The sequence below is a fragment of the Triplophysa rosa genome, linkage group LG20 (assembly GCF_024868665.1).
Source record: "Triplophysa rosa linkage group LG20, Trosa_1v2, whole genome shotgun sequence".
Taxonomy (NCBI): Eukaryota; Metazoa; Chordata; class Actinopteri; order Cypriniformes; family Nemacheilidae; genus Triplophysa; species Triplophysa rosa.
Window position 1 is genome coordinate 17,539,831 of NC_079909.1, and position 26,433 is coordinate 17,566,263.

Sequence of the window (26,433 nt, forward strand, 5' to 3'; positions counted from 1 at the left end):
CTGACAAAAGAGCCAGAGAATACACAAGGTCTTCATTTGAAAGGCTGTTTATGAGCGGTCCCTGAGCTTTAGAAAGGTCTTTCCCAGCATGCCTCACACAGTGCACTGTAGAGGGTCAAGGGAGCACAAGGTTATTTAAGACAGTGTTTAATATTGAGAAAGTCATCTTTGTATGTTACATCACAAGAGTTACATTTGCTAAGGAGAGCTCAATTATACCCTACAAGTACAAACAATTCAACAGGCAATTTTTGCATCACTCTTAACAAAACAATTTTGACAATAATGCATGCAAACAGCTTTAAATGCATTCAATTGGTGTATTCAAGGTGCACACCTTTTATTTCAAAATGTTATGTAGACAGTTTTTTGGCCAGGACACACATACTGACTAATAATATTACTAGTCACAATAAGACCATAAAAACAGTCCATGCGTACATGGATAAGGATCATATCCTTTAAAAGATGAAATGTTCTTTCTAATGAAACAGATCAAAAGCATCCTAAAAAAGGTTTGCAAAAAAAATGTCTTTTTCTAATCAGTACAGTGACAGATATTAATGTAGGTTTACCTCGAAACTTCTTGGGAGGGTTGTTGAGATCTCCAGATTCTGGCTGCACCACACACCGGTCATCCACCAGACTGTAGAGGTGAGAAACAAAAGTCAGAGTAAGGTTTTCTCTATATAGACCCTAAACACAATCTAAACATTGGGCCTCATTCATGAAACATTCGTAATATACGTCTAAATTTTGCATGTAAAACGGGCCTTCCCAAAAACTTTCCCCCGGATTCACAAATACTTTGTAAACCTCAGATTTGATAGTGAAATGTGTGTATGTTAATGAATTCCAATCACTCGTAAACAGGGCGCGCATGCACGCTCATTCATAATTAGCACAATCTCCGCTACGCAAATTACGTATCTAGGAACGCTGGAATCCTCTGGACTTCATTCTCTGGTTTGGCAACAGTTTTGCATAAATGCATAATAGGCTATATGCTTACCAATAAATTAATAAATTGATAAAAAATGATAACGTATTTTTCCTACTATGGTAGTCAATGGGGGGCAAAATCTGTCTGGTTACAAGCATTCTTCCAAATATCTTTCGATAAATTTATACAGATTTGGAACAACTCGAAGGTGAGTAAATGATGACAGAATTTTCATTTTTGGGTGAAGTTTGCCTTTAATGTGACAAAACATTTACTTTCAATAACCTGACTAACCTGCCTTTCTGTTCAGCATATGGTCACACGAAATAGAGACTCAAGAATATTCTGTATGCAAGCATGAAACAGTTTCTTTCCCAACTGTTAACAGAGGCGAAACAAGAACTTAAAACCACGAAACTAGGACTGTTAACACATCAACTGACCTCTCTGTGTTCTCACAAGCTTATCTGCTTGTGGCCACAGTGTTGACACAGCAAATGTCAAATTATAATGATCACGTTCAATGAAAATGTAATGATGCCAATATTTGCCTTCTATCATGATTCCTTTATATCTCGAGTCAGAACACGCATGTGGTATAACACAACACGGTCGAGGGAACCTATAACTATAATTAATTGCCATATGCTTTTCTTTTATTGAAGCCTTCGGGATATCGCTTTCAATAAAGCTCATAAGAGCACATGCATTAGCCACCCACTGAGACCTCACTAAGGCTTTAAACCACACAACTACTGTAGTGGGGTTAAAATCCATTAAATCATCATTAGCAGCAAATGATGATTCTCGACATTTGCATTCGGAAAGGAAATATCTAATAAACTCTAATTGTCATTAAAACAGACACTCAAGTGAGACTCTGGTCTTTCCATTACATATTGTTGGCTGTTTCAAAACCAAGTGACCAACCAATCTAGAACGCATTTTTGAGCATCACAGGCTTATTTACACTTCCAAATTTAATCGAGACAGCATTTCTGGGCAATAGTGCATTTTTAAATTTTTGCTTTGATGTCACACAGCATTTTTGCTTATTAGTAAAATGTTTAGACACACCTATAACTCAGTCAGTTTATTAATATAGCATGTTTTACAATGCACATTGTTTAAGCTTAAAGGTCCAGAGTATGAAATTTAGCGGCATCTAGCGGTGAGGCTGCGAATTGCAACCAACGGCTAACTCCACCCCTCCCTTTCGAAGCACTACGGTGGCTGACAGAGAACTAATATGTAGTCACTAGGGATGCTCATTTCGGTTCATTTCCCCCTACCGAGAACCGACGCTTGTTATCCGAACATTAAATGTTAAAGGGGTCATATATTGCAAATATGTTTTTTTTTTCTGTGTCTTTGGTGTGTTATAAGTTGCCCATGCATGTATTAGACACGTAAAATTGCTAAAATTAAAGTGTCAGAACAAAAGACGCATTCTATCTAAAAGCGAATGCTCACCCAGACCTTCCTGAAACGCCTCGTGTAACCACACCCCCACAAATCTACATCAGTTCGTGGTATGATTTGACTAAGACCGCCCAAATGTATACGCAAGTACGGTGGGCGTACCTGTCAGTACAATTGCTCTGGAACCTGATGTTCCAAATATGGTAAGAGGCGTTACATTTCCGTCACACGCTTGCAGTATTCGACCAATCACTACACACTGGTTAACTGGCCTATCATAGGACACCTTGCTTTTCAGAGCGATGAGCTTTGTAAAAAACCTGTGCGTTTCAGAGAGGCGGGGCAAAGAGGAGATACAAACATGCACGGTATGTGGAAAATACAGCGTTTGTTAACCTTAAATCGTGTATACACATCGCATTACATCTAAAACAAACGATAATATTTGTTTTAGCCGTGTCATATGGCCCCTTTAAGTGATAAGAGTTTAATATTAAATTGGAATTAAATAAAAATACATGCTGCGTCTCATTTCAAAGGCTGCGTATGCTGTGACATTAAAATTACAAACATTTTATTTTAACATGCAAACAGCAGCTTAACGAATAGATCAACAACAGCACCTGCATTCACATATGATCACATTTTCACGAACATGCAGCGTTTTGGACGGAGAACAACTAAAATAATATAAATCTAAAGCATAAAATAAACAGGCAATAAGTAACAAATTATAACAAAACAAAAGCACAGAAGAGCCGGTAAAGTTTATCCGTAGAATTCAACAAAGACCACACCGAGCAGTTGCATCTGAAGTAACATCAAGCAATGTTATAATCAAAGTCAGTAAGGCCTTAAAACAACAGAAGCGGTAATTGATATGGAATTAGCATAGATGCATTCTCAATAATGCTAAACGACAAGATTATTTCACATTCTCCAGGGACTCGTAACTTTGGTCTCGTTTGTTTGTACTTGACTGTCACAGCCAAACAAACCCCCGGCCTGCCAGTAGCCATCAGGCTGGTTGTGTCCTGTCTGGTTGTCTGTGCCCAGCTGCAGAACAGGTGGCTCATTATCTTATCCATGCTGAGGTCGTTGTGTGGCACACAAAAACACTACACTGTGCCAGAATGGCTAAATATAGCCGTGGCTCTGAGGATGTGCGCACGGGGGAGAATAGTAGAGAAAATGATGACAGGGCAAAATGAGATATATTAACGTTCTGTTCTTTAAAGATGCATTTAAAGATGCATTCATGCTTTTGTTGCCATGGACGGGTGACGTGGAGCAGTGATGTACATGTAGACATTGAAAAATTGCACAGGGTGCCAAAGGGGAACGATTTCCAGGAGGTGGCAGAGTGTGATGAAACGGACACACCACAATCTCATTTCAAGAGGAAGGACATGAGGGCACGGATCAGACTTGGCTCCAGCAAGGAACATGAACACTTTTAGAAATATACAGAAAAGCAAAAGACCATGGCAACGGTCTGGATATGTACTGATTCATGTGTTTTTCAGTCACAGTGGGATAGGGTTGCGTGGTAAACCGGTTCTGGAAATGTACCGGTACATGTTAGATTTCAAACAGTTCAATACCAGAATTTAGCTTGTTTCGGTACTTGAAACGCTGCTGTTCCAAACTTCACCGCCATGCGGCAGTATGCCACAAAACTGACGCAGAACCGGCAACATAGAAGAACAAGATGAATCGCTCTACAAGCACTTTTGCGACCATTTATACTGAGACACTGTGAGTGATTTATTACCAATTCGGCCCTTTCTACTTTTGCAGAGAGATCTTTAGATTGTTTTACAGTGTAACGTATATTCTACATGCTGCGATGCATCTGTGCATCCCCATTCAACGGGTCTCATCACGGATCTTGCATCCCCATTCAACCTGAAATACTACAGCATAACTAAACAACTGTTTCCACTTCTCCTTATTTCACACTTCCTCACTTTCTTCTTCCTGTTGTATTTTGATCATGTTCTTCTAAATAAAACGTAGCTAAGGACAGGTCATCTTACCCCAAAGTGCTGATAAATCCATTAGTGGACCCTTCTGCATACAGGGAGCAGATGTCCCCAATGTGGAGAAAGCTGGACATTTTGTCCGACATCTTGCTCCACTTTACTCCGTGCCTGCGGAAGAGATATGAAATATATTAGGGTGAAATAAAAAACAGAATGAAACACATCTGTTTTATTTATACAGTTCAGAATGTAGGTTATCATCAATGGAACAGCTAGTGGAACTATAATAGCGTGACCATGAGGGCCATAGGGATGGACTCAAGAAAATGAGAAATTGCCATTTTGAGATGCCCTAGTTTTAAGTAGGGCTGCTCGATTATGACAAAAATCATGATCACGATTATGTTGGCCAATATTGAGATCCCGATTATTTAACACGATTACTCATTAACTTTTAAAACAACATAGAAAAATGAAAACTTGGCTTTTAAACTGTGAATTCAACTGCAAAATAAATGTAAAGAAATAGCACAGCTGAAACACTGTAAAGGAAAAGGGTGCACTGTGGATTTATACCACAAGAAAAGAGAGGATCCTTGCAAAATGGAATGCAGCACAATAATCGTTTTGCCTCGATTATTTTGTTTTTGTAATCTTGAAGGCCAAAATTGGCGATTACGATTAATTTTCGATTAATTGCACAGCCCTAGTTTTAAGCATAGACGTGAAATTCAAGGTCCTTTCGCTCTATGGGTGGATGATGGGGAACGTTCTGGAACATGAAGCCGTACTATGATCTGAAAAGAAAATTTCTAAATTATGTCTAGTTTTTGGATTCTACAACGTCTTTCTACAACGATTAGACAACTAACGGTTTTCTAAAAAATGAACCCATAAGTTCCAAATACATATGATTTTCTTCCTTTAAAAATCTACTGGTAGCATATTTCTTTGGATTTATCACGAGAACCAGAACAGTTTGATTCATGGTCAAATACTTCAGCCCACTTTGAGCCAAAAAACAGGTTCACTAGAAGAACAGCTCATTCATAAACTTAACCTTAATTAATCTGCCAAAAAGAAGAATATTTTGTTATTGAAGAATATTATCGGTTTTTCCCTCCCCCAAATCAGAAAAAAATTATTTGTGTAACTCAAATTGCTGGAGGCAATTGCGGCATTCAAAAAGCCAATCACTTTCACATCTTCTGGGATTGCCCTAATATTATACGTTCTTGGATAGAGATACACAATGTCCTAGAAGAAACTCTAGATATGCCAATTGATTTTAGTTTTGAGGTACTTTATTTGGGTAATGTGATGTCTTGGATAAAGAGTAAGAAATATATGTTTAAAATAATTCTTGCATCAGCCAAAAAAGCAATAACTCGATGTTGGTATAAACCTATCCCTCCACAAAGGCAGGACTGGATTGATGTTTTTTGAAGAGTACATTTATAATGGAAAAAATTACATTGTGTCAATCTCGAAAAGGACTTTTTTGTTGATTTTTGGACTAAATGGATTGAGTACATAACGCCTATCGAACCTAATATTTTTGTTTTAGAATCATTTTTATTTTCATTTATAGTTTCAATGTTGAATCGTAAAGAACTCAAAGGGGTCCTTATAACTTTGACTGTGTTATTGGCAAATTATTCTGTCGTTAAATTGTGTAAAGCTTACTTTAACTGTAAAAGTGATGCTGTCATAAACAGACGTTGCTTACTGTATCCCTTTGCAATAAAAACATAAATATAAAATAATAATCTGCCAAAAAGAGCTAAAATGAACGTGAGGATCTTCAGCCATTTTCAAATGATGCTGGTTGTGCTTCTCACACAAAACTTTCAGAAAACAATTTGTATTAGTCGTATGCTTCATTCATTGCAATTGCATCAGAAAAGAGAAACCAGCACATCCTTCAACATTTTACGTAAGTTTGCAATGACATGAGGTTGAATAAATAAATAAAATTTTCAATGACATGAGGTTGAATAAATAAATAAAATTTTCATTTTGGGGAAACGGTTTCTTTTAGGTTCATGATAATGCACAACACATTGTCATTCAGGGATTACTGGACGCACAGTTTTGCCTGTTGTAGCAAGGTGAAGCTTAAAGTGAGTGACAGCAGTATACATCACTTTATGTAGATTATTTAGGACAATCCAATGACCACTAATGGCTATGGCTAGATAATGAACAAAGTGCACTCAGAAACTCTCATATGTATCAGATGTGGCAAGACCACTGAACACTTTCCTCTGGAACATTGAGCAGATGCTCGAATCAACTTGAGATGAAGTCTACAGCTAAGTCAATGACAGATGAGACCAGACAACATCAATAAGAAACATTTCACAGACGCTTGGCTCAATAATACCACATACATCAGAGGGATACAAGTTACAACCAAATAGTATTGACAGTGTTGTGATAACTGAGTTTACACACAATTTAGAAATTGTGCTGTTTGTTTTTCCCCACATTAATAAAAAGACGTTCATTTTTACATCATACTTCCATACTTCCAGTAAACACTGAAGAGCAGCAGAATGGTTTGTTTGTGTGGCAGCTAATGAAAACTTTGTTTAAAATACAAGACAAAGTGTTGTCTTCTGTGCACTGGCCAGGAACACATGGTTCTTAAGAAGGTGTATATTTTGTCAAGTTGGAGTGTTTGGGAGCCTTGAAACTTTAGCAAGCTCAAAATCTGTAGCCAAGTTAAACACGTTACTGTCATGCTGGCTGTTAAATAATAAAGTAAATAGGTAAATGCATGTGCAATGACAGCTGTATGTGGGCTGTTTCTCAAACCCTCACATTTGGATTCGTTATTTTTACTGTGTGGGAACTAAATATGGAGGCCAGACTTATCTTATTCTTCCATGTATAAAGCTTCAGCTTTTCTATGGGAAAAAAATTACAGACACATTTACAGAAGTAAACATTCACCTTTACCTTAATAGGTACAGTGAGGTAAAACCAATCGCTTAATTCGACATGTGACCGTTAACACAACAAATGACATTTCAGTTAAGACGCACCATCCGTCGAGGCTAGTTTTCACAAAACAATTATGAAACTGCATAATATATCACCCAAATAAGACTATTCATCCCAACAATCTTTCGACCGATAACAAAATATGTATTATAAATGACATTAATCGGTAAATCTCTTATCTGCGGTCCCACCTGCCTCCTGCAACATTTCCCGCCAGCGTTACATTCTAACGTTGTGACATTGTTACAGTTGCCGCGGATCGAACAGGCACAATGATACACTGTCACAAACTTCCGTTCTAATCACATCACACTGATGGATGCATCAGTCACACATCCCTCTTCACAGCACTGTAACGGCAAGAGTTCACCTGAACTTTACCTTCTTCAGAAGGACCGTGTCGGAAATGCAACGGTGGCGCTGCGGTCAGCGGATAAAAGCGTCCGGCCGGGTTTCCTCGTATAATTCCATGATACGCGACAGTCCCCCAATTGAAAATCGCGGCGTCTAGTTGCCAGTTGGATTTTGTCCGCACTTGTCCGTCCGCTTTCTTACCACCTCCACATGAGCTCTGAAGCTCCTCCCCCTTGGACGCGCATGTATGAGGTGGCAGATGGGTAATGGAGTTCTGAAGTTACTTGCTAGATGATGTTGGATAGATAGATAGATAGATAGATAGATAGATAGATAGATAGATAGATAGATAGATAGATAGATAGATAGATAGATAGATAGATAGATAGATAGATAGATAGATAGATAGATAGATAGATAGATAGATAGATAGATAGATAGATAGATAGATAGATAGATGCTAGACAGACAGACAGATAGAGTTTAGCCTGTATAGGCACTAAATGGTTTGGTTGGCATTGTTTGATAAGCACAACATTATTTAACTTGGTTGAGGCACTTCAAATGCCATTAGATGCAAACTTACCCATTAAAATCCAGTTAAACGGGTTTGCATGTTCTAAACACATCAAAAAAACATGTGCCGTGCTAGACAGAGGCATTCATACTAATTCTACTTTTGTTCTTTATTTCTGGTGTTCTTATACACTATTTTTCTAAGTCTGACCCATAAATCAAGTTGGTGATCTACTTTTTTCCTTTTTTGCATTTGGCCTACTAAAACATTCCTCGTGTTCTTCAGTCGTCAGAACTGGAACACATTTTTGATGTGATTTGGCTCTGGCTTTAAACAGTGTCCCTCAGTAGATGGCTCTATTTGAAATATGCAGTGGGTTGCTTATAAATGTGCCAAACTCGCCAAAGTCAAATCTTTTTACTTTTCAACACCTCACCTCACTCCATTCTGTTTTGCAATGCCTGGATTGTAATGATCCTGTCAATTATTGACACATAAACTGTCCCTAATCTTCTCTGGTTTCACTCAGAAATATGTCAGAAGTAAAAAAGTGTAAAACAACATTTTACTTTCAGCTTAAATACACCAAAGTTTGCTAAATACTGTGAACAATGAAGAATAATATTTTTGTTTTTTACATTTATGCATTTACAAGAGGACCTTTCCACTTATCTGATAATTGACTGAGCAACAAGGGGTGCAACAATTCTTTCCAGCGTGTGCTGTCATAGTAAAATAAAGGTTTCATTTTGCCAGGACATCACCCCAAAAATGCACAGTTGCATTACCAATGGCTCACCATGTCGCCTAGCAACTAGTGTACACTCACACCCTAGATTTATGTTTATGCTCAGAGATACACAACTTGATCAATGCATGCAGACACAACACACACAATAGATGCTCTTTGTGCTTGTCAGTCATGTGCTGTATTGAGAATGAGTAAGAGAGATGGGCCGTGAGCGTGAGTGAGCTGCCATCACTGCCATCGCGTGTCTTGCGTTCAGCTCTCACCTTATTTTCGACCTGCATGTGTTTGTGTGGAGTGGATGAGACCATCGGCTGAGCCTTTGACATGTAAATATCTGCAGCGACAGCTGCTTGAAATGGAAAGAGCCATACGGCTCGTCCCTTTTCATGTGTTGATGAATGCAACAGTTAAACAAGAATGATTTGGGTAGAAACATTGTAAACAACAATAAAATGTGACAGACGTCTTTCTAAAACACGTGTTATGATTTGTAAGCTCAAATGATATTGGAGATGTTGTTGTTAAAAATTAATAACACTAAGAGAATGCTTTGGTTGGTGGTCAATTGTTGGCTTTCAATGCATTCTCAAGAACTAACAAAACAGGAAAAGCTTGGTTAGATTTCTAAACAAGCACTTCTAGTTTAAATTTATAAATAAATCCTGGCAGCAAGACAAAAACAGAAATACCCAGCCCCAAACTGAATTGTTTATAGCTTATAAGGATTAGCCCAATAAAAAAAATCTTAATCCAAAAGTCTGCATATGAACCTGACCCCATTGATGATGTCATTTATGAATCAGAAGATGCTTTGGAGAACACACATTTTGTTTCCTTGGAATAATGTATACATGTGAATTGTTTACAACAAGACCAGAACTGCGTAAAAGAAAAGGAAGGCAATTTACCAGTGAATCACAGACATTACAGGAACATAAAGTAAAGAAAGAAAGAAAGAAAGAAAGAAAGAAAGAAAGAAAGAAAGAAAGAAAGAAAGAAAGAAAGAAAGAAAGAAAGAAAGAAAGAAAGAAAGAAAGAAAGAAAGAAAGAAAGAAAGAAAAACAACTTTACCAACTATAACGACTGTATCTCGGTGTATATAAAAGTGGCTAAATATTTTTTATGTCAGTTCATTGCAATGGAAAACTCATACTTGGATGGACAGATCTTCTTGTTGCTTTGAATCTGAGCTCATTGGGTCTAGTCTTGGGTCTCAGAATTTCTGGACGGCAAATTTAAAAAAGTGAAACAGTAGACAGTTATTGTGATGTGGTTACTTTCTTGATAAAGAGCGAGCGAGTCACAACTCAACATTGAGCCGAAACCAATAAAGTTATTTATTTATTGGAACTCAGCTAGTGTGACAAGATCATCTAAACAACACAGCAACGTCACAGCACCATCTGGAACTTGTCTGGAGCACATGAGGCATGAAATGATGTGTCATGGGCACGTTCAGATAGATATACAAGAATCAGAGCTGTGCCTTGCAATAAGTGTACAACAGCTTTTGCTGTTCTATAGGACACAAAAGTTCTTCCTCACTAAAAATAAAAGACAATTATACGGCGATAATGGCTCTGGTTTTCCCGGAGGAAATGGTCTTATAATACAAATGACAGCATTGCTAATTGGGTCTTGCACCCTCCCAACTCTACAAGACTGAGATGATATCGATAAACCACAGTATTTTGTGTAGGCCTACATCTTCATGCAAAATAGACTTTATCCTAACAAGCATGTTAATCTAAATCTGTTCATATGCTGATAAACATTGTATATAGACAAACAACTTACGTCATTTATTTCAAATAAAATATAAATTCTGGACCGTGGTAACTATGGAAATGAGTTATTTGTACTCTGAGCTGAGATGTGACATCTTAAGATACAGCGACAGGCTCTTGAGAGAGCAAGAATGAGATCCAATCCATTCTAGCGTCTTTTCTTTCATTACTATTCATGTATTCGCTCAATTTCCCCTTCCAGAAAAAGGCCTGTGATCTTGTGCCGTTAGCTCTTCACAACATAAACAGCTGAGCTCAACGTGCCTTTTATTGGTGTCGGGATGACAGGACCTCCAGTCGTCTCTGATGAGTAGCAGGGCCGATTACTCGGTTTGAGCTCTAAAAGTCACGCAGCTTCATTAAGCCGCCATTAAGCACTGTGCAATTTCACTGTCACTAATTGTAGTGCAGAGGACAGGCATGAATGATGAGCGGAAACCTCTGTGCGCTCCTGCAGACGGAGAATAAGAGAACGTTAAATAAATGAAGAGGAAACACAGATAGAAAATCTATTTGTTCACTTATTGTTTTTCAGATTTGTAGATAAGACGGGTCATCTCATCTCTCATCAGAGACATGTTCAACTTCAATGTGACAGTCCGTCTAATTTTATCTCTCTGCCTGTTTTTCTTTTCTCGTGTAATGAAGCAGTGTTTAAGAAACGACACAGACGTACAGTCTCATTCATTTAGTGTTGCATCTTAAAGCCATTTTATTTGAAGGGCACCTTTATGAACTGTTCATTTGCAAAAACAGATCATTTTCAAAAATCATGTTTGCATTCCATGTAATATCAATCAGACTGCAGTTGGGTTGTTTTGATTAAGTAATAATAACTAAAAAAAAATTTTTTTGCAAATAAACTCTTCTTTTATTTTAGGCAACATTGAGAACAATTAACTTATTTTTGCTTTAAATGCCCTCACATCTTAACTGTACCAATATGATATGAGAGCTACTTACTTCAAATAAATGAAATAAAATGAAGCAGAGAATTTCCCCAAGAAGTTATTTATATACAAACACACGCACACACGCACACGCACACGCACACGCACACACACACACACGCACATCATATCAGTGGATAGTATAGTATATCACCATCAATATCTAGGCCAAAACAATATTTCTCTTTCTGTCATGTTGCAGTGAATTTCTCCATACGATGTTCTAAATAAAAATATAAACTGACACGGTTTTAAAATCGCCTGTGCTGAACATCAGCAGTCTTGTGGGACACACTTGTTTAGGAAAACAATGCCCTTCTTTCTCAAGAGGATCTGAGGCCAGAGATGGCCACCTAACAAACAGAAATACGTCTAATATTATTTTACACAAGTCTAAATCTACTTCTTGGAGAATTTGTAAATTATTCATTATATTCTCATTATAAAAACTTTGTTTCATGTACTTACAAATCTATACTGTATGACTTTCTTCTGAAGAACACAAAGAAGATTTGTGTTTGCAGAATGTTGGTAACCAAACAACATTGGACTCTATTGACATCCATTGTATGGAACTCAAAACCACTGTGACATTTCTCAAAATATCTTCTTTTGTGTTATGTACAGGTTTAAACGACATGAGGGTGAATAAATAAAGACAGAATTTTATTTTTGATATCCCTTTATTAATACACTACTTTAAACTGAACATAGCTCGAAATCCTCATTTGATTCTTTTTAAATTGTAATTATTAATATGACTTAAAGTCTCTCTAAAAGGCAAAAGTATTTCCCAACTGGCTTCCTTGGGCCTGGCAGTCTCTGTGAAGCGACAATGCGACCTTACCACAAACTGACAGTTTCGGAGCCACCAGTGAGACCTCCGTGTCCCTGCCCCTAAGTGTTTCCCTTCTGAGAGAAAGCGGACTGACTTCATTCTTCAACAACCGTTCCTAAACACTACAGCCTACACGCACCGTCCGGTCGATATCACACATTCTGTTGCCATAGAGACCTGAGAATGTGCTCACTTGCCAAACCCAATGAGTCATGAGACAAACACAGGATCTGAGTTTACCACAGTCCTCACATTATCACTGATGGGAACTGAAGGAAACATCAATACACTTTAATTGTATTACTGAAATGCATGTCCTGCGTGGCCAACTTAGACACTGAGGAGAAGTTCTTCACCTCTTTATATTTTATTTATTCTCATGTGGTTAATAACATGACAATTTCTTCTGTGGAACACAAAATAAGTTATTTTGAGAAATGTCTCAGTGGTTTTGTGCCCGTACAATGAAAGTCGATGGAGTCCAATGATGTTCGCTTACCAACATTCTTCAAAATATATTAAATGAAATTTCCATTTTTGGGTGAACTATTAACCATTTTTGCCTTTGGTATACATTCTATACAAAGCAATTTAAGTTAAACATTTCATAAAATCATGCGTTCCCTCAAAATCAAATCTACAATTTAGTGAAATGTAGAGCCCATGCAGGACTTCAAAAGTTCATTACCCACAAATAAAAGAAAACGAAGTTTAAATCTAGAATGTCCAGTAGCAGTTTAACTTGATGCATACGGTAAAACTGGCAAAGACAGAACCCATCTGCCTCTTCCCATCATGCCTTGTGCTTTGCTCTGGTTTCTAGTCTCTATGCTAATTAACCCAGATGTAGATATTAATACTGTGGTGAAGATGAAAGCGGGGCTGGAGTGAAAATGGGGCAGATCTAGAAGAGAGGGGGCAGATTTAAGGGTGATGTTTGAATGAAGTGGGTCACTCCCACCCCGTGTGTCAAGAGACTAACAGCAGTTACTATATTAAAATACCCATGGGCCTTTTTTAATTGCTCATTACCCAGAGGGCTACGGGTCCAGTTACAAATGCAGACTGCTCTTAAAGGAAATGGTTACGGCGTAACACTTAAGATGCCCAAGTGTTTTGTGAAATATATGCATCAACGGAGATCTTGCCAACAAACTTGTCAAACATTGCAGATGCCACTTTATGGCATCCCTTCTTAAATTTGGGCAGATGTCCCAGCATATATTATTCAAAACAGCAAACATTTGCCCTTAATGGTTTACAAAGTCAAAGGAAAGTTTTCTCATCACAAAAATATTACTTGCGCAAACTTGTAATAAATCTGCTTGGTTTATAATTTGAGTTTATCAGTATTCATCCTATACCTATAAATAGCATCAACATACACTTTAGTTCATTCACAAGAATGTTTTGTTAATCTGCTGGAGTGTCAAACATGAAAATATTCCACATCAGACACCAAACCTGAGCAGAACTCAATATTTAACATCTGATCAAAACTGAAATGAAACCAGAATAAATTTCAACGGAGAACTGAGATGTCTAATGGTAAAAATCCTAATCAGTTTGGTTCTCTACAGTGACATGCTTTTCTCTGTAGCACTTTGACATCATCAGACCGCGCCTGAGTGTCACTTGGCGCTTCATTTAACTTCTGGGAGTCTGTGTTGCTGTTGTGCCCTCCTCCATAGTCAAAGGTCAGTTCTTGGTATTGCTCTATCTCTCGATTCGTAAACAAAGCCAGTCTGGGTACCAGCGAGTGAACACGCACCTGCACCATGATCAGGTTGGGCTGGCAGGAGTGGTTGATGAACCTGCCCACATTTCCCACAGTCACAGGATCCACGAATGTCTGGGTGACCCTGTCTCCACCGCTGTGCTCCTGAACAGCTATGATGTAGTTCATATCATGAGGAGACTGTGAGAGCTGCCTGCGACGAGCCTCGTGAGGGCCGATTATTTCCCCTGCGTACTCGCACACGAAACGTCCACAAGGGAGGCGCTCTAGAGTTTCCACCCCCAAACCTCTGTCTGTGGTGCTGAAGACACCCAGGTGAACTTCGACCCCCTTTTGAACCACCCGGTTCTGACATGAATCGCTGCAGGCACACAGGACGTTGCACTCAAACACAGGTTTGGTGTAGCTGTCTTCTTCCTGCTGCTGAATCAAAAGTGTCCTGCTATCGTACATCTGGCCAAACCTCAAACAGGGGCAGGAGTCGGGCAGGCAAGACTGGGCACGACAAGAGCAACCTGGGAGCGTCACCGCACTTGGATCAAGGTCACAGCCTGGTCCTTGCACATTCTCTGGCACATACTAAGAGATATTGAGATTAAAAGGTTTTTGAAACGTTTAAAACTAAAGGAAAGTGCTGACATCTAGTGGTGTCAAAACATTTACGCTATGCAAACATTAAATGGACAAATGTCCTTATATTTATTAAGATAAACGTTAGTTATGTTTAAAAACATAGTTGTACAATTATAATGACAATAAATACAATATGCTTATATGGAGGTTACCTGGAAGTTAGCAAAAGCGTCCTGAGATACGCAGTCCTCAATTAAAACAGGAACATTCTCGAGTCCTTTGCTTAAATCCTGACTGTATGATCGCATCATGTGCTTTGTACATTTCTAGAAATCTATTAAAGACAACATGAATGTAACAAAGGTTTGTTTACCGTGTCAATGCTTAGATGTGGGAAACGCGACGAAAGCCGGAAATGCACAAGTAGCGGTTTACAAAATAAAAGTCAACCCGAATTCTCAGAAGGGCGTTTAATTTATTTTCAACTGTTGCTAACAAAACGTACAATTATAGATACATACAACACAGTTCACCTACGTAATATAAAAAGGATCTAGACATGACTGGTTTAAATGAGTTTTTATTTATTGTTAAACCACAAAACATTACCATAATTACACATTACAGTCTGATTGGCACTTTAGTGCACTCCATTCACTCATACCTCTAACTGGCATTTCTCATGTGCAGATGTTTGTCTCATGATAAATGTACAGCAGGCAGCAATGTACTTAAAACACGTTTCTGAATTAACAATATAAACTCTGTTAAAACACAGGAGGACTAATCAAAACACCTACACATAAAATGTTAATAATAAAAAAAGATATCAAGGCATAATGTCCGTTTAACTAAGTTATTTTCAGTCTATGTTTGCATTACCATTGATATACTTTTGGATGATGCATCAAAGTAAAGTCATCAGAAAAAGATACTACATCAGTTGTTTGCATGAACCAACACCACAGAGACAAGAACTTTTGCCTGATGGATCGAAAAAACTGAAGTACCCGACACTGTATAACTTCAGCCATAAAATGAGGAAGAACCAATTTCTGTTTACAGCATAGACATCAACACAATGGTCCCATACAGAAATGAACAGATCTACAATAGCCAACCAACAGAAACATATCTTGAATGATTTAAGTAAATGATAAGGAGGTGAGTGTGTGTGTATAGCCGTCATTGCGTTCTGATGTGGATCCAGATGTCTAAGTCAAGGTTTCCCCTTTTGTGACCTTAAGAGAAAACATATGAGAATTATAAACAATTCAAGGCTGATGGGTTCAAACTGTGGTTCAAAATAAATCAATTAAAACAAACGTACTCGGGCTTCAATGTATTCGATTCGCCTCTCCAGTGCGGTCAGCTTCTCATTCAAAGTGGCTAGACGCGACCTGCAGGACATATCTAAAGAGAAAAACAACAATTTTACATTCAGTTCACAACATACTGACACAAGCCTGTTACAGCTGTCAATGTTTGGGAATAGAAAGTCCATCATTTCCCTGGACACAAAACTACGAATAAAACACAAACATAATGGTCATTAATATAAATTATTACAAGCTAATTAGTTGCTTACATTGGTGCGTTAATGTATTCAAGTTATGTTGCACGTAGGCTGGCAATGAAACTGGGACTGGGTTTATCAAAACAAACCAGCGTAACATTTAACGTTATATAGATTAGTGCATTCGGCTTTTTTTTTTACCACAAACAAACACTCCAAATGTGCATATAGCAACAAGAAACCTATGCTAGGTATATACATTCATATATATATATAAATATTCAGTCAAACTTTATATTTACGATAAAAAGTTAGAAAAACGGAAATGGGCGACAGCTCAGCAGGACCAACCCAACCCAACGCCATACACGCATTCCCTAAATCGCTACATCATCTGTGTGTCGTGTTACACATTAGCCACACATATTTGGATGCCACGGTGTCCACAACTGTAAAACTGTAAGCCAAAACAATTGCGAATAATCAACAGTCATGATAAAGCTTCCAAACGATCCCGTACTCCCGATTAGCATGTTAGCATGAAGAAATGGCGTAATGAATTGAGGATAATTAGATATGCCGTAGTTCCTTCATCTTACCGAATGAATTCAGGAAATCGGCGATTTTCTTAATGCTGCTAGTGATTACTTCGATATATTCACGATTCGCCCAATCCTGGTGAATTTCTCTTTGCACTGGGTCTTCCTGTCCGGCCATCTTGAGCTTGTTAGCATTAGCCACTGACTCTGTGTCAGAGTAGATACGAGCGCCCCCTGCTGCATCGTCACAGTTCTGTACGAGGAGAATATGCTATTATAAAGGAGCTATAAAACGGTATTAAATGGCAATTTTCTAAACAGATAAATGTACAAAAGATATGAGTTTTGTTTCTGTAGATCAGTTGACGCAAAGATCGTAGATTCGCATCCCAACTCTCGTGCATAGATTGAGTTCTCTGTAAATCGCTTTGGATAAAAGCAGAGGGCAGCAGAGATCCTGTCCATCTTCCAATGGCCTTAATGAATAAAATGTTAATGAATAAAATGTGTCAAATATATTATATTTTCCTTAAAAAAATATTGAAAGAACGTGAACACGCCAATTCTACAAGATCCTTGTTCAATGTCCCTGACGCCTGTTTTCAAGATCATCCAAATATGTCAAGGAAAGATACTTACAAGTGATGGATTGCCCAAACCCATTATATTCTCCATGTTTAGACACGTAGACCTTGGAAGATTTTGCGGCGTCTGCAGTGGATCAGTGCAGATTAAAAACCCTGAATGCTTTTCAGAACCAGTAAACAGTGTCTGACTGTTCCCACTTGTTGGGACACAATCCTGAAGATATAGCGGGGTTATTATGTTAGTTTTATTACAGTAATCCCCGTAGTTCTTAAGCAATAAACTGGATCATTTTCATCTTTTTGAAAATTCATCAAAAAGTCTAAGATATTTTATATTTAATGCATGCATAGCACAGAATTCACTGACAAATATGCATTTCATTTTCAAATATTCATTAAGATTTTTTAGAAAAGAACACAAGTGGGTCTATCATATATCAGTTATTTTTTATTGTTCGGTCAACCTTGGTCTCTGTTTTGCTTGCAAGGAAAAACAAGTACAGCACCGTATGACTGATCCTGCATGAGCCATTTTAAGTACATTTTGGGCTTTTAAAAAACTTTTATCAATTATTCGTGTGAATACTCTTCATTCTGGTTAGGTCAATAAAACCATGCATAAGCTTGATATGACAATACTATGCGGTTATATTGCTGTGTCATTCTGTCACTGTATTTTTATTTAGCCAAATCCAGTAAATTTAGTTAAAGAATACTTTTTTTTTTTAATATAGAATTAAGCGAGGCAAAATGAATTCAAATCAACACAGAAGAAAAATGTGGAAGTGAAAAAGTAGAAAGTTGCGATTTTGTCATATGAATTGCTTCTGTTTATCCGTGTCGAAAAAAGTCAAATGAGGAACAATAAATACGTTTTCTGAAATGTTTATTTATAATTATAATGTTGGAAGATAAAAGCTGATCTCTGCAGGTCATGGAAACAGTTCCACTCTTAAAATAAACTTTTACAAATACATCAGAAACATCCCTCAGAAAGATTTTAGGAAGTATCTTCATTAAGTAAACAGTTTAAAAACAGTCGCACTCTAACCATGTCTGCACAGTCGGCCTAAATCAAACAACAATCTTATCTCAAAGGCTGTGGTTACATGCAATAGGCGTTGGCTATTAGGTTCTATCTCACGTGTCCACAACACAAGGTGGCTGATGGCCATGTTTTACTTCATCTTCTTGAGGAGTTCTTTGATGTCTCCTTCGATGTCGATGGTGAGAAACCTTCTGCTGTATCGCTTGAACGGCTCTCCATCTGGACCAATGAGGAACTTCTCAAAGTTCCAGGAGATGTCATTCCTGTTCACGGGACTCCAGATGATGAATTTGGGATCGTTCATCAAGGACAAGGAGTCATCACTGGGTTGAGGCAGCTCCTCCTTGAGGAACGTGAACAGAGGGTGTGCATTCTGGCCGTTTACTTCCAGCTTCTCTAGAAGTTGGAATTTGGGCTCGAAGCCATTTCCAGGACGGACGTATTTCAGAGAAAGGAGGATTTCCTCAATCTTGCAATTCTCCTGCAAAACAATACAAATATAATCATTGATATCAAAACGAACAAAGCATTTTTAATTGTAATACAGACTTCAGCACCACGAAATATTTCTTACATAGAAGTCTTAAATTGTGAGGTTAAAGTGTAACTAATAATTGTGAAATATTTGATAGGCCGAGTCTAAACTAGTTCTGCACACACGAGAGTTTATTAGGTCATTTACTTCAAAAATGTTATCGCAACAATTCGATACATGTATATGATATATGAAACTAAAGAAAACGTATCTTATTGTACAATGTAGGGGAATGGATCAAGTTAAAAGTTAAGAAACACCGAGGTCTCACCTGATGTCCGAACTGGTTGCAGGGAGCTCCCAGAATCACGAGCCCTTGCCGCGCATAGCGGCTGTGCAGCTCGTTCATCTGAGTGTAGTCCCTGACTGTTGTGCCTCAAAGCGACGCTACATTCTCAACAAGCACAACTTTTCCCTTCAGGGAGGCGAAACTCAGCACTTCCCCGGACAAAAGTTTAGCGGACAGATCGTAGAACTTCTTGACAGTGCCTGCCATGCTCACTCACGCAGCACGCCGTTCGTAAAGTAGCTCGACGGGAAAATGTCTCATCAAGAAACAACGTGACCCTTGAAGCGCAGGGGAGGTGCATAATATGAAATAAATCAAGGAAGTGCATGTAGTAGTGGGAGGGCACAGGTCTGAAGCCACAGATATATGTGCATTTACCTTAGAGAATTTATTGCTTCTTCTTGTTCCCTGGACATCATTTTGAGATTCTGTTTTGTGCTGTCAAAATACACGTACTATTTTCAATTTGGATGTGGCGTTGACAACTTGATGTTTAATAATAAACATATAAACACTGCCACCTTCTGACAAATGGAGGTATTGCATGTTGACCTCTACTTTGAACTGTCATTTTGTCTTTGTGTATTTTTTGTAATAAAAACTTTGTATACGTGTGTAATATAAAGTTCCAAGTGTTACTTACGTCTGTGCTGTTATGCGCCTTTCGTGCGCAGTTTTAATCATTTAAATCACGTTTCATCTAAAACCAGACTGAACCAAATGCAAGCCCCTCGTCATAGGCATATTCGTCAATGAAACAGAAAATATCTTTGTAGTAAACATTGAACGATATCGCAAACGTGAATGAAACATGTTTATTAAAAAAAAGGAAAAACTCCCCGTAAATATTTCAGTTGATTGTGAACTTACACCTACCAGCAGCGAATGGTCCAGTCCAGGAAGCTTGATCGCAACATGTTCTGTGTTTAGGGAAATGAATCTGCGGTTGTGAAATTCTGCGCAGCATCTTCAGCCTGAAAGTTGTGATTTAGTCAGAAATCCGCTATTCTGCTTTTTTTTGACATTTACCTCATGCAATCGATCATCAAAGCTTCTATAACCCGTATGATCTGCTGAATGAATGAACTGTCATTCTGGACAAAAGCAGCTCTCGGTCATTATTTTGCACTTTTGTAAAGCAGCTGACATGTGGAAATGGGAGATCTCGAGTGTCATTGGTATCTTCAGTCTGGCGCTTTTTCTCATAGCAGTGTGTTATATTTTATACTCTGGACTGACCACTGAAATTCACATTAAGACTGGCTTGCCCCCAGTCAGGGGCATCACTATAGCTTACAAATATAAAGTGGGACTTTATAAGGACTGTGGATCACTGTTTAAAGAGAGCTCCAGTATTGGGCCTAATATGTCATGCATTGGGATCTTCTATGATGATCCAAAGAAGGTGAGATAACCTTTTGGATTCTAAATGTGACCCTTGATGACAGTGAGGCACTTTGATCTTAATGTATTACACACTTCTGTTATTTCTGTAAAATGCATGTATTTGATATTAGAAATCAGTAGATAATAGCATTACTTCTATTTTTGTATGGATAAATGATGAAGACTTTGATATTGCACTAAATGGACTATTTAAGTATAACCTTTTTTTGGCAAACATTACTGTCTTGCATGTGGGTGGGTGTATTCTATGTAATGTTTTTTGTGCTCTTTCTAATGATTGCACATACTCATGAATTGTATATGTATGCTCAATGTACTGTCGCTTTGGACAGAAGCATTTGTAGGTGTAGTGAGAGTGTGAATCTGGTGTGTGTTAGTCCAGTGATGGATTGACCACCTGTTCAGGGTTTCCCTGCCTACGGTTTGAGATACGCTGGACCGTCTCCAGCACTCCTTTCCTTTTGACCCTACATATGGTAAGCCGTGTAGAAAATTGGTGGCTGGATATTAATAGCTACTTGAGTTGTGGGTTTATGGCAGTCTGTGTACTCTAGGGAGATCTCAAGTCCGCTTTGCATTACATATGCATTAAACTTTAATTCCCTCATGTGCTTCAATTAGAATAGAAGAAATTCATTGCATTTAAATTTGCTGTTTAGTTTGTTTGTTTGTGTAGCCATGTAACCTGTAATGTTTTCTAAGTAGGTAAATCACAAGCAAAAGTTTCACATGAAGGCTTTTAATAAGAGATTTAAATGCATACTTCGGATTAACCTGAAAAGACGCACGCAGCCTTCATTTGAAAGGTTTCCATATCCTAGAAATTGTGTTTTGTGATAGATAGTATGGCGTTTGTGATTCTCCTCTACCACTAGATGGAGGTGGTGATTCAGTGTTTATAATGTACTGTAGTTGTCATTGTGTGGGTGGAATGTGTTTGTATGTTCTGATATTTTGAGATGATTAGTTTATCTGTTTTTGTGTGCCTCTTATCGGACTTAATTTAATTTTATCGTATGTAATCATGATAAATGGTGTTAAATTTTCTCATTTGGACGCCGTATACATATTTTCCATATTCTTTATTGCAGAATGCAGCTCACAGTGTTGTTCTGAAAGCCAGATGAGTAATCATGGCTGTTAAATGATAAAAATCTTTTTGACTGATTATGTTCACATTTATGTTTGTGGCAAAACGCGTTTTCTCTAAAGAGTCTCATAAAATGCACATAAAATGGTTCAAAGTAAATCAGTTGCCAAGATGAAGCATTATAAGCCAAGTATAACACCACAAAAATAATACTGAAATCAAAAATATTGTTGCAATGCTGACCAGTCAGATTAGTTCATTTTTAGTATGAGTGTGGTGTTTTTATTTTTGGGTCACTGGTGAGGTGACTTTTCTGATTGCTAGTTTGCTCAGCCATGTATGGTACCATAGGGCACAGATGTAGAAGATTCCACACCTGGGCAAAACTTGTACTGTAGAAAAGGTAAAATGTACCACGTAGTTACTTTGTCTGGCCTTTCGGCACTTTCAGCGAATATAAATGAACTCATGTCACAATTTCGGTTATTTTTTTATCTGACCTTTGGTGGATCCAGTTGCCCTTTGGGTCGAAATAATTTAAATAGTTTAATTCTTGCAAAGTGTTTAATCTAGGATTTGAATGTGTTACTTTACTCAAACTAGTAAGCATTAATCTAATAGGCTGGCTTTTTGCAACTCCGCCCCTAAATGGCCTGTAAAATAAAGCAAACTGTGATTGAACGCTTTACACGTCAGTCGAAGGTCCAGCAAAACCTTAATGGAGTGGAGACAGAGAGCAAATGAAAGGGATCCAAAAATGACCATGATTTCGGTGACGGAAAGGTCAGAGACCCACCATCCTCATTTAAGGGATACTTCACCCAAAAAAGAAAATAGGATTTCAATCTATTGTGGCATAGCGTGTTACCAATGTTTTGCTTGCTAACTGTGGTCCCAACTGTCTTGAAATCATTAACAGGCTTCTTCCGTGGAGTTCTGGGCTGATCTTTAACCTTTCTCATGATCATCTTTACTCCATTGGGGAAATCTTGCAGGGAGCTCCAGACCAAGGGCAATTGATAGTTATTTAGTATTTCTTCTATTTCCAAATAATCGCACCAACTGTTGTCTCCTTCTCACCAAGCCTATTCAAGGTTTGTGCAGGTCTACATTCTTTGAAACCTATTTGGTCTGGACCATTGTGGTGGAGAGGTTGAAATGGAAGATACAGATTCTGTTGGCAGGCATCTTTTATATACATAACAAGCTGACTTATGAGTACTTTCTTAAAGTGACAGGACTAATCTGCGGTCCATATAGGCACATAACCAATCTGTGGAGCCAGAATTCTTGCTGGTTGGTAGGGGATCAAATACTTATTTCACTGATTGAAATGCAAATCAATTTATAACCTTTATATACACTTTTTTCCATGATTTTTTTGGTTGATATTCGGTTTCTATCAGTTAAAATAAACCTACCATATAGACCCTTAATTTCTTCGCAACCTTTAAGATGAGGAACGCTTCCATAGTGTAAACGTGTACTTCCCACCAGAGAGAACAGCTTTGAGCGACAGCCCGTCCTTGCTGTCAAAGGATCATTGTCACCGACAGAATATTTCCTCCCCGCAAGTTCCCAATTAGCAACAGTCCAAAGCTTCTTTGCATATAGCCATGGCCAAGTCCTGATCCAGTTCATCTAATTGGCATAATGATCAGGGCTCATTGAGAGCAGCCTGGGGCGCTACGCCCCGGGTCAGGAGCTCCCAAAGGCTCCTCATAGAAGGTAGAAGAAAAAGCATGAACAGGATTGACAAATAATGATCTCGGCATGAAATATTTTACCACAGGGATTGCCACTGCCAGACTGGTCCCTCGTTTCTTCACTGACTGCCGCTGTAGTCTTCGTTCTCTGTAAGCTTTTGGGAACTTCCCCTCATCAGGCCAAACAATGAGGTGGAAGTGGAAGCCCATGGGTCTTAGGATGGTTGCTATGGATAAGAAGAACAGGGGAGACTTCTGCATATGCTGGATGCTGTGACAGCCAATGAAAGACATTCCAGTGACCGAAGTGACAGAATTTGGGTTGACTCTTTTCTTTATTTAGCTTGTCGGTCTTTTGTGAGCATCAAAAGGGCGAATAAAAAGCACAGCGGACTCCGTGGCAAATGTAGTGAAGCCTGGAATTGGCCGCGAAGACAAGAAAAGTGGTATTCTGGACCATCACAAAGTGAATTTTACTCTTAGTAGCACTTATAAGAATTTTTGTTATAAGTCAAGTGATCTCAAAGCTTATATGTTTGTATCATTGGTTTAGGCCCGTGAAATCGATTAATCGTGATAAATCATTGGAATCGATTAATTGTGCATGAAAAACTGATTTTTACAATTCGCAACTAAGTGAAGTGAGTTTAAACCAGGGCTGTGAAATAGATTAAGCGTGATGAATCGCTGGAATCGATTAATCATGCCTGAAACAAAGATTTTTACAATGCGCAACTAAGTGAATTAAGTTTAAACCAGGGCTGTCAAATCGATTATTCGTTATTAATCGATTCCAAAATAAATGTTTGTTTTTATATAATATGTGTGTTTGATGTATATATTTCTATGTATATACAAATGCACACACCTACATGTATTTATACAGGAAGAAATATTTACATAAATATACATACTTTTATATTTAAATATAGTTAATATTATGTAAATATCAAAATTTATATCACACATATTTCTTAAATATATTTTAACATATAAATATACTCAGCACACACATATATATTATATAAACACAAACATGTATTTTAAAATCGATTAATCGCAATTAATCGAATTGACAGCCCTGGTTTTAACTTACTTCACTTAGTTGCGATTTGTGTGTTTAATCTGTGTTTAAAAAACGTTTTGGAACAGAATTTCAATCGGCTCTGTTACCGTCACAGTTATTAGTATTTCCACAGCGTCCCAGCTGTCTGAAGATGGAGGAAACATGAAAAGGCGGTACGCTGTGAAGATGCAGACAGCGTCTGTGACGGCTCGCGTCTGAACTGATGAATAAATGAGTCTGACGTGGAAGGTGTTCTGGAGTGGATTTCCCGGAGGACCGCCGCAACATCGCAACCCCAGTGACATTTCACAAATATGCCTGAAATGGTATAAAGTATAAACGACAATGCTAATATGGAGCTCATACGATGACAGTTACACATGCATCTGTCTCTCTGTTTGTTCAGTGTTGAATTATCTCCTCCAGACTCATTTGAAGATCTTTTTTGGTGACAGTCAGTCATTTTAACACGTTTGTCTTCACATATTCACTTGTGTAAATACCAATAACTCTTTTGTTACTATAGTTGAAGTGCTACAGTTGACAGAATGTGGTCAGTGGAAAGGTTTTTGAACAAGGCAAACACTTCTCACTTTCTTCAGAAAACATAAAAAAATTGTTTGTATCAGGGAAGATTTAGTCACAGGCTGTCAAAGCGTCTGAGCTTAGTTGACAGGGCATTCTGTTAAAACACATTCCCACGAATAATGCCTGCTGGGAACACACCAGGACACAAGACATCCCGCAGGCCCGGGCACCAGCTGTATGAACATTTTTAAAGTAACTCGTTTCACTATGTTGTGAGATACTAAAGTAAAAAATGTGGCACAATACCCCACCCTGAACGTATGTGACGTATGCAAGATCTACAGTTTAACCTCTCTTCGTATTCTTTCCTCACTGAGATTTCTCACGACCTGCGGTGAAATCTATCCCGGGCGTGCTCAGCGGGAAGCAGAGAGTGACCCAGAACACTGAGATGAATGAACACTTTCCTCCAATTTAAAGGATGGATGTTGTTGAAACTTTTGCAGCCTCTTTCCCAAACAGGCCTTCATCTGTCACAGTTCAGTCTAACCCCTCTCTCGCTGGGACCTGAACCCCGTGCCAAGATGGTGTCTTACAATCCGTCTCATATTTCCCAGGTGCCCTCATTTGCAAGCAGGTATTCCATCGGCATGTAAACATAAGAGGCGCACATTAAAGTGACAGTTGGACATCCGTCCGCCCCTCTTAAAGCTGCCAGACGGGTGGCAAATAAACAGGCTTATCAAAGCACAACGCCACCTGTTCGCCGCACACCGTCTCATCCTGTTTTGTACTTATTTCATGTGCTGCTTTGTTTATTCTCATTAAGTTCGTCTTTTCTGTGTGGCTCACTAAATTGTCGACGCTCCCTGTTGTCTTTGAACATCGAGCTCCTGCTCATTTGTTGTCTATGATAAGCGCCACGAGAGGTGCGCGGCAATATTTGGTGATTACCGCAGGCAGCTGATGGGTTTTATTGGAGTCGGGGGGGAGGTTTTTGTTGTGCACGGACTTTTTGGAAATGAATATCAGTGGAGAATTCAAAGTTTTTTGGAAGAAATTTAATGGATAGATTTATGCTTGTTTTAAAGCCACACTATTGAACTTTTGCTCACGGCTCCCCCGTGTGGTTGATTAGCTCAATTGTCTGTTACCAGTGTCGTAAATAATGTCACTGTATAGCTTCCCCGTGGGCAGTGCAATACACGTGAATTTGTTGACTAAACTGATGAAACCGGCAAATGCAGAGATGTCG

The 26,433-nt window shown here is 38.4% G+C and overlaps 5 protein-coding genes across 20 annotated transcripts in view; 1 reads left to right on the forward strand and 4 right to left on the reverse strand.

Annotated features, from left to right (window-relative positions):
• Positions 1-7,921, reverse strand: part of itpr1b (inositol 1,4,5-trisphosphate receptor, type 1b) — a 109,005-nt gene extending 101,084 nt beyond the window's left edge. For 12 of the 16 annotated variants that reach the window (XM_057362370.1, XM_057362364.1, XM_057362361.1 and 9 more), the window contains exons 1-3: positions 7,741-7,920; positions 4,405-4,518; positions 576-646 (exon numbers count right to left, since the gene is read on the reverse strand). In XM_057362370.1, coding sequence (XP_057218353.1) covers positions 576-646; positions 4,405-4,496 — 163 coding nt within the window. In that variant the 5' untranslated portion in view covers positions 4,497-4,518; positions 7,741-7,920. Of the gene's footprint in view, positions 1-575; positions 647-4,404; positions 4,519-7,740 lie in introns of all 16 variants that reach the window. The other 4 variants (XM_057362366.1, XM_057362358.1, XM_057362369.1 and 1 more) reach the window with 1 other exon arrangement.
• Positions 7,922-10,350: 2,429 nt separating this feature from the next.
• On the reverse strand, positions 10,351-15,273 carry setmar (SET domain and mariner transposase fusion gene). Its single transcript, XM_057362054.1, has 2 exons — positions 15,080-15,273; positions 10,351-14,873 (listed from the first exon to the last, which is right to left on the reverse strand). The coding sequence occupies exons 1-2, from the start codon at positions 15,176-15,178 to the stop codon at positions 14,118-14,120; spliced, it is 855 nt and encodes a 284-aa protein (XP_057218037.1). The 5' UTR covers positions 15,179-15,273; the 3' UTR covers positions 10,351-14,117.
• Positions 15,274-15,431: 158 nt separating this feature from the next.
• Positions 15,432-17,142, reverse strand: brk1 (BRICK1 subunit of SCAR/WAVE actin nucleating complex). Its single transcript, XM_057362118.1, has 3 exons — positions 16,983-17,142; positions 16,198-16,280; positions 15,432-16,108 (listed from the first exon to the last, which is right to left on the reverse strand). Exons 1-3 carry the CDS (start codon positions 17,098-17,100, stop codon positions 16,082-16,084), a joined length of 228 nt encoding a protein of 75 aa, XP_057218101.1. The 5' UTR covers positions 17,101-17,142; the 3' UTR covers positions 15,432-16,081.
• A 1,236-nt stretch (positions 17,143-18,378) lies between these two features.
• gpx1a (glutathione peroxidase 1a) lies at positions 18,379-19,655 on the reverse strand. The gene is made up of 2 exons (XM_057362117.1): positions 19,364-19,655; positions 18,379-19,038 (listed from the first exon to the last, which is right to left on the reverse strand). The coding sequence occupies exons 1-2, from the start codon at positions 19,586-19,588 to the stop codon at positions 18,688-18,690; spliced, it is 576 nt and encodes a 191-aa protein (XP_057218100.1). The 5' UTR covers positions 19,589-19,655; the 3' UTR covers positions 18,379-18,687.
• Positions 19,656-20,290: 635 nt separating this feature from the next.
• LOC130571257 (testis-expressed protein 264 homolog) overlaps positions 20,291-26,433 on the forward strand; it is a 32,135-nt gene continuing 25,992 nt past the window's right edge. Inside the window, exon 1 of the mRNA XM_057362116.1 lies at positions 20,291-20,786. Within this exon, the coding sequence (XP_057218099.1) occupies positions 20,463-20,786 (324 nt within the window). The 5' untranslated portion in view covers positions 20,291-20,462. The remainder of the gene's footprint in view (positions 20,787-26,433) is intronic.

Coding starts and splice junctions, on each gene's coding strand:
- setmar (XM_057362054.1), bottom strand. CDS start 15,178: ATGATGCGATCATACAGTCAGGATTTAAGCAAAGGACTCGAGAATGTT. Junction 14,874..15,079: donor ACGCTTTTGCTAACTTCCAG/GTAACCTCCATA, acceptor AATATCTCTTAG/TATGTGCCAGAGAATGTGCA.
- brk1 (XM_057362118.1), bottom strand. CDS start 17,100: ATGGCCGGACAGGAAGACCCAGTGCAAAGAGAAATTCACCAGGATTGG. Junction 16,281..16,982: donor CGATTTCCTGAATTCATTCG/GTAAGATGAAGG, acceptor TTTTCTCTTTAG/ATATGTCCTGCAGGTCGCGT. Junction 16,109..16,197: donor TCGAATACATTGAAGCCCGA/GTACGTTTGTTT, acceptor TTTTCTCTTAAG/GTCACAAAAGGGGAAACCTT.